The following is a 7,311-nucleotide window of genomic DNA, read 5'->3' as shown; positions in this document are numbered from 1 at the left end:
ACCTTAAGATGTAAAAAATAGATTTGTTCTGTATTCATTTGCTTCCCCTTCCTCCGTGAAATCAATGGCCTGCTAAGCCCAGGGTTTCCAGTTTAATCTTTGGGGGGACCATTCTGTGTGACAGTTGTTTGTGTTTCTCCCTGTTCCTGTACCTGTATGCCATGTCGTCACTCGGCCCTCCCTCCCTCCCGCCCTCCCTCCTTCTCCTGGTCCATCAGATACTACTTTCGCGCGTTTTTTCTGACCAGGCGCCATAGCTAGCACTGGGATCATGGAGCCCGCTCAGATCACCGCGGCAATTATGAGCACTATGAACACCACGCGCATTGTCCTGGAGTATATGCAGAGCCAGGACATGCCAAGGCGAAACCCGGACCAGGCGAGGAGGCGATTGCAGCGCGGCGACGAGAGTGATGAGGAAATTGACATGGACATAGACCTCTCACGAGGCACAGGCCCCAGCAATGTGGAAATCATGGTGTCACTGGGGCAGGTTGATGCCGTGGAACGCCGATTCTGGGCCCGGGAAACAAGCACAGACTGGTGGGACCGCATCGTGCTGCAGGTATGGGACGATTCCCAGTGGCTGCGAAACTTTCGCATGCGTAAGGGCACTTTCATGGAACTTTGTGACTTGCTTTCCCCTGCCCTGAAACGCCAGGATACCAAGATGAGAGCAGCCCTCACAGTTGAGAAGCGAGTGGCGATAGCCCTGTGGAAGCTTGCAACGCCAGACAGCTACCGGTCAGTCGGGAATCAATTTGGAGTGGGCAAATCTACGGTGGGGGCTGCTGTGATCCAATTTGCCAGGGCAATGAAAGACCTGGTGATAGCAAGGGTAGTGACTCTGGGCAACGTGCAGTCAATAGTGGATGGTTTTGCTGAAATGGGATTCCCAAACTGTGGTGGGGCCATAGACGGAACCCATATCCCTATCTTGTCACCGGAGCACCAAGCCACCGACTACGTAAACCGCAAGGGGTACTTTTCAATGCTGCTGCAAGCCCTGGTGGATCACAAGGGACGTTTCACCAACATCAACGTGGGATGGCCGGGAAAGGTACATGATGCTCGCGTCTTCAGGAACTCTGCTCTGTTTCGAAAGCTGGAGGAAGGGACTTTCTTCCCGGACCAGAAAGTGACCATTGGCGATGTTGAAATGCCTATCGTGATCCTTGGGGACCCAGCCTACCCCTTAATGCCATGGCTCATGAAGCCGTACACAGGCAGCCTGGACAGGAGTCAGGACCTGTTCAACTACAGGCTGAGCAAGTGCCGAATGGTGGTGGAATGTGCATTTGGACGTTTAAAAGCGCGCTGGCGCAGCTTACTGACTCGCTCAGACCTCAGCGAAAAGAATATCCCCATTGTTATTGCTGCTTGCTGTGCGCTCCACAATATCTGTGAGAGTAAGGGGGAGACCTTTATGGCGGGGTGGGAGGTTGAGGCAACTCGCCTGGCCGCTGATTACGCGCAGCCAGACACCAGGGCGGTTAGAGGAGCACAGCAGGGCGCGGTGCGCATCAGAGAAGCTTTGAAAATGAGTTTTGTGACTGGCCAGGCTACTGTGTGAAACTTCTGCTTGTTTCTCCTTGATGGAGCCCTCCAAACCCCCCCCCCCCCGACCCGGTTCACTCTACTTCCCTGTAAACCAACCACCCCACCCCACCCTACCCTCCCGCTTGCAGAGGCAATAAAGTCATTGTTTTTTCACATTCATGCATTCTTTATTAGTTCCTTACAGAGGTAGGGGGATAATTGCCAAGGTAGCCTGGGATGGGTGGGGGAGGAGGGATGGAAAAGGACACACTGCATTTTAAAACTTTAAGTCTTATTGAAGGCCAGCCTTCTGATGCTTGGGCGATCATCTGGGGTGGAGTGACTGGGTGGACGGAGGCCCCCCCACCGTGTTCTTGGGCGTCTTGGTGAGGAGGCTATGGAACTTGGGGAGGAAGGCTGTTGGTTACACAGGGGCTGTAGCGGCGGTCTCTGCTCCTGCTGCCTTTCCTGCAACTCAACCATACGCTCGAGCATATCAGTTTGATGCTCCAGCAGACGGAGCATTGCCTCTTGCCGTCTGTCTGCAAGCTGACACCACCTATCGTCTTCAGCCCGCCACTTGCTCTGTTCTTCCCGCGATTCAGCCCGCCACCTCTCCTCTCGTTCATATTGGGCTTTTCTCATCTCCGACATTGACTGCCTCCACGCATTCTGCTGTGCTCTATCAGCCTGGGCGGACATCTGCAGCTCCGTGAACATCTCGTCCCTCGTCCTACGTTTTCTCTTTCTAATGTTCACGAGCCTCTGCGAAGGAGAAACATTTGCAGCTGGCGGAGGAGAAGGGAGAGGTGGTTAAAAAAGACACATTTTAGAGAACAATGGGTACACTCTTTCATTACAAGGTCGCATATTTCGGCTTGCAGGCAGCCATCGTAGGCCACAGTGTTTTGGCTTTTTTAACCTTCTTAACATGCGGGAAAGGTTGCAAACAGCAGCGCATTTCCCATATCAAGGATGAATTGGGTTGTCCATTTAAAATGGGGTTTCAATGTAAAAGGAGGGGGCTGCGGTTTCCCGGTTAACATGCGGCACAAACACAAGTAAACCACCCCCCCCCCACACACACACACACGATTCTCTGGGATGATCACTTCACCCCTCCCCCCACCGCGTGGTTAACAGCGGGGAACATTTCTGGTCAGAAGAGCAGGAACGGGCGCCTCTGAATGTCCCCTTAATAAAATCACCCCATTTCAACCAGGAGAGCTTTCTGGAGATGTCCCTGGAGGATTTCCGCTCCATCCCCATACACGTTAACAGACTTTTCCAGTAGATGTACTGGCCGCGATTGCCAGGGCAAAGTAATCATTAAACACGCTTGCTTTTTTTTTGTAATGTTTACAAATAGTTACAAAGTTACACTCACCAGAGGTCTCCTGTGTGCCCTGAGGGTCTTGGGTGAGTTCGGGGGTTACTGGTTCCAGGTCCAGGGTCACAAACATATCCTGGCTGTTGGGGAAACCGGTTTCTCCGCTTCCTTGCTGCTGTGAGCTACCTACAGTACCTCCATCATCATCTTCCTCGTTCCCCGAACCGTCTTCCCTGTGTGTTTCTCCAGTGAGAGAGTCATAGCACACGGTTGGGGTAGTGGTGGCTGCACCCCCTAGGATCGCATGCAGCTCCGCGTAGTAGCGGCAAGTTTGCGGCTCTGCCCCGGACCTTCCGTTTGCTTCTCTGGCTTTGTGGTAAGCTTGACGTAGCTCCTTAATTTTCACGCGGCACTGCTGTGTGTCCCTGTTATGGCCTCGGTCCTTCATGGCCTTGGAGATCTTTTCTAATACTTTTCCATTTCTTTTACTGCTACGGAGTTCAGCTATCACTGCTTCATCTCCCCATATGGCGAGCAGATCTCGTACCTCCCGTTCGGTCCATGCTGGAGCTCTTTTGCGATCCTGGGAGGACTCCATCACGGTTACCTGTGCTGATGAGCTCTGCGGGGTCACCTGTGCTCTCCACGCTGAGCAAACAGGAAATGAAATTCAAACCTTCGCGGGTCTTTTCCTGTCTACCTGGTCAGTGCATCTGAGTTGAGAGTGCTGTCCAGAGCGGTCACAATGAAGCACTGTGGGATAGCTCCCGGAGGCCAATAACGTCGAATTCCGTCCACACTACCCCAATTCCGACCCGCAAAGACCGGTTTTATCGCTAATCCCCTCGTCAGAGGTGGTGTAAAGAAACCGGTTTAAAGGACCCTTTAAGTCGAAAGAAAGGGCTTCGTTGTGTGGACGTGTCCAGGCTTAATTCGGTTTAACGCTGCTAAAGTCGACCTAAACCCGTAGTGTAGACCAGGCCTTAGAGAAGCCCTGAGGAACTGCCTCCAGTCAGGCCCAGCCTCTCCTCCACAGATACACTGAGCACTCAGCACTCAGGGCCAGGTTCTCAAAGATATTTTGGTACCTCAGGATACAAATAGGTGGCTAATGGGGATTTTCAAAAGCACCTAAGCTGGTTAGACACCTAACTCCCATTGACATCAATAGGATTTAGCCACCTAATCTGTTTAGGCACTTTGAAATCCCATTAGGGACCTACCTGTATCTTTAGGTACCTAAATAGCTTTGAAAATCTGATCTTTGATTTCTTACCAGCACTCCTGTGCACCAGATCCATCCAAGAGCCTCTGTTTCACCTCTTACCTCTTGCTTATTTAGATTGTAAGATCTTTGGGGCAGGTATTGTCTCTCACCTGTGTCTTTACAATGTCCAACACAATGGGGTCCTATTCCAATTTGGGGGCTCTAAACTGCTGTAATCAACATCATCATCTCTGCTTTTAGCAATCTTAATAGTGTCAATATCTGCTATTATTTCACTGGCACAGATACAGCTCTCATTATGCTCTTCCTAGTGTATTTCTACAGACCAACAGAGTTAGATATGAATCTGTATTGTCATTTTTAACTTTCTTTAAAAGACTTTCAGTATCTAAATTGCTCTGTCACTCACCATGTTAAACTGTTGATATTTTAGTGAGGGATTGATGAATTTAGGGAATGCCTGAAATCTGCATTTGACTACCCAAAGTAGTAGTAATAATAATAATAATATAATATAACATCCCATTCAACTAGTAATTAGAGCCTTTAACATACCATGACTTGTGCATGTGAGTTCTGAAATTATCATGAATTTGGAGTAGCAATCAGTTAAAAGTAAATCAATTTATTTGTCAAATTCACATACATTTCCTCCTAGCCTTCGTCCTCGTCTCTGGAATTTCAGTATCCTGCATCGGCATTTTGTTTGTGCTCTTAGGAAGTGATCTCATGCGTTGAGTGGCTTACTGTCTGCTAACATTAGCCCTGCATGCAGTTCCTTACCCAATTTATGTTCCACATGAAACTGGTAGATTGCGCTAAAGATAAAGGTTTGTTTAAATAAACTTTCCAGTGATGGACATTCAGACAATCAAACAGCTTGTTCTCACTTTGGGCATAATTTCTTACAACCTTGTTCAGAGTCTAGATCTGAATACAACATGCTGCCATTCCTGAATAAGATGCACCCAATCCTTCAGAAGATGCATCTACTGATAATGCAAATATCATAGTTAAAATATCATATTTTTAAATTGGCATACTGATGATTGTATTTAGTGTTCTTAACTGTTCAAATGGCTGTTTGTTTTTACAGTGCCAATGTCATTTTCCAGAAATTCATGTAAGGGTTTATTGGTCCTAGATAGATGTGGAATGAATTTTGCCAAATAATTTGTAGATTCACGTTACATTGCGGAATGAGCATTTAAACTGTTTTTGCTTTATCTGGATAAGCAAATAAGCCATTTTTGCTCAATTTGTATCCATTTATGACAAACCAATGTTGGATATATTTAAATTTTATTGGTAGTTATCAGTGGTTGGAGCTGTGGTGGAGGACAGATACGAGGGTCGAAACTTGTCATAGAGTCGGGACTGGGCTGAGGGCAGTGCTGAAACCAGGGTCTGGGAACAGGACATGGGTCAGAACCAAGATCAGAGACCATAAACAAGCCAAACCTGGATCATAATCTGGGTGCAAGCCAAAGGGTGAAGCCAGGTTGGAGTCAGTCCGAGAATCTGGGGGTCAGGAGGCAGGTGCAGGGTCGGAGCAAATTAGTAACAAGGCTGAAGCTGACTGGGGCAAGACTGGGGCAGGGGCAGGAACCAGATCAAGGGCAGGCTGGAGGCCTAGGGAGTCTGTAACATTGTGAAGCAGCAGGAGGGTTCCTGGGAGAGTAGTGTTGCTGTACGAACCAATTTATAGCTCTGGTTGGCTCTGTTAAATACCTGTGCCTGGGGAGTCAACTGACAGGGGCTCTGCCCCAGGATAGACTGCTGCACCATGCCTGAGCAATGAGTCACTGCAGGCTCTGTTGCAGGGATGAGTCAGGGCACCTGAGTCTGCAGCCCTCGTCTGACTGTGGACTGCCTCACACCTTATTCCACATTAAAATGTTGTACATTATAACTTCAACACTTAGTAGGCAGGGGCGCTGGAACAATTTGAATAGTGGGGATGCTGAGAGCCATTGAACCAAACTGTAAACTCTGTAGGTGATGGAAACCACTTCAAGACAGGGGGGAGGGAGCAGCAACATGCTTAGCACCACTAGTTCCAGCACCTATGCTTGTAGTCCCTCAAAGATATGTGCAGTTAATCTGAAAAAAAACTAAGGAGCAGAGCTAATATCAAATGGCATTCACTTAAATTTAATGGCTTGTTCAAAGCCATTGGTTCACAACTTGCCTCAGGTAACATGTCCCTGTTCTAATACTGACAATATTCTAATGCTGATAATATTTTTACTCAGGAGAGCTTAGCTGCCACATCTTCACCTGCTAATGTAATGGAAACCACAGAGCAATTAATAGATTTTAAGGCTAAAAGGTTTTATTAGATCATCTACTATGGCTTCTTGTACAGTAACTCCTCACTTAAAGTCGTCCTGGTTAACGTTGTTTTGTTGTTACGTTGCTGATCAATTAGGGAACGTTCTCGTTTAAAGTTGCGCAATGCTCCCTTATAACGTCATTTGGCAGCCGCCTGCTTTGTCCACTGCTTGCAGGAAGAGCAGCCCGTTGCAGCTAGCTGGTGGGGGCTTGGAACCAGGGTGGACCGGCAGCCCCCCATCAGCTCCCCCTATCAGCTCCCCTAAGTTCCCTGTGCTGCAGCCGCCCAGCAGGCTATCAAGGCAGTTCAGCTGTCCCTCCCCTCACTGCCCTGTGCTGCTCCTGCCCTCTGCCTTGGAGCTGCGCCCAGAGACTCCTGCTTGCTGTGCAGGGAGGGAAGGGGGGGCTAATGTCAGGGTGTTCCCCTCCCCTCTCCCTGCACCCTGCTTACCCCTTTTCCATATAGAGCAGGGAGGGGACACGGACTTCCTGATCCACTTAAAAAGACAATGCACTTAAGAGTGGGTCAGCTTACTTAAAGGGACAGTGTGCATCTCTCTCTCACACACAAGGTGTGTCTCTGTCTCTGTCTGCTATGCTGTCTCCCCTCCCTAGTGTTCGTGCTGCCTTGTGTAAGAGGCTACATTAACAACAATGAGTTAACCCTTGAGGGCTCAGCGAGTGCTAGTTCATCATTTAGCAGCAAGGCATTCCCTGGGAAATATCCCTCCCTCTACCACCCTCTAACTTCACCACCTCAACCAAGCTTCACAATCATCATAGCTGTGAACAGTATTAAATTGTTTGTTTAAAACGTATACTGTGTGTATATCTATATAATATATAGTTTTTTGTCTAGAACCTAACCCCCCATCCCCAT

At 48.6% G+C, this 7,311-nt stretch overlaps 1 protein-coding gene across 1 annotated transcript; it reads right to left on the bottom strand.

Annotated features, from left to right (window-relative positions):
* Positions 1 to 1,704: 1,704 nt before the first annotated feature.
* LOC135981296 (uncharacterized) lies at positions 1,705 to 3,853 on the bottom strand. The gene is made up of 2 exons (XM_065583090.1): positions 2,927 to 3,853; positions 1,705 to 2,327 (listed from the first exon to the last, which is right to left on the bottom strand). Exons 1-2 carry the CDS (start codon positions 3,465 to 3,467, stop codon positions 1,825 to 1,827), a joined length of 1,044 nt encoding a protein of 347 aa, XP_065439162.1. The 5' UTR covers positions 3,468 to 3,853; the 3' UTR covers positions 1,705 to 1,824.
* Positions 3,854 to 7,311: the final 3,458 nt, after the last annotated feature.

Source organism: Chrysemys picta, chromosome 2, assembly GCF_011386835.1.
Source record: "Chrysemys picta bellii isolate R12L10 chromosome 2, ASM1138683v2, whole genome shotgun sequence".
In the NCBI taxonomy this organism is placed as follows: Eukaryota; Metazoa; Chordata; order Testudines; family Emydidae; genus Chrysemys; species Chrysemys picta.
The sequence above is the reverse complement of the archived record's forward strand: the minus strand, read 5'-3'. Positions and strand labels throughout refer to the sequence as shown.

Coding starts and splice junctions, on each gene's coding strand:
- LOC135981296 (XM_065583090.1), bottom strand. CDS start 3,467: ATGGAGTCCTCCCAGGATCGCAAAAGAGCTCCAGCATGGACCGAACGG. Junction 2,328..2,926: donor GGGCACACAGGAGACCTCTG/GTGAGTGTAACT, acceptor CTCCTCCGCCAG/CTGCAAATGTTTCTCCTTCG.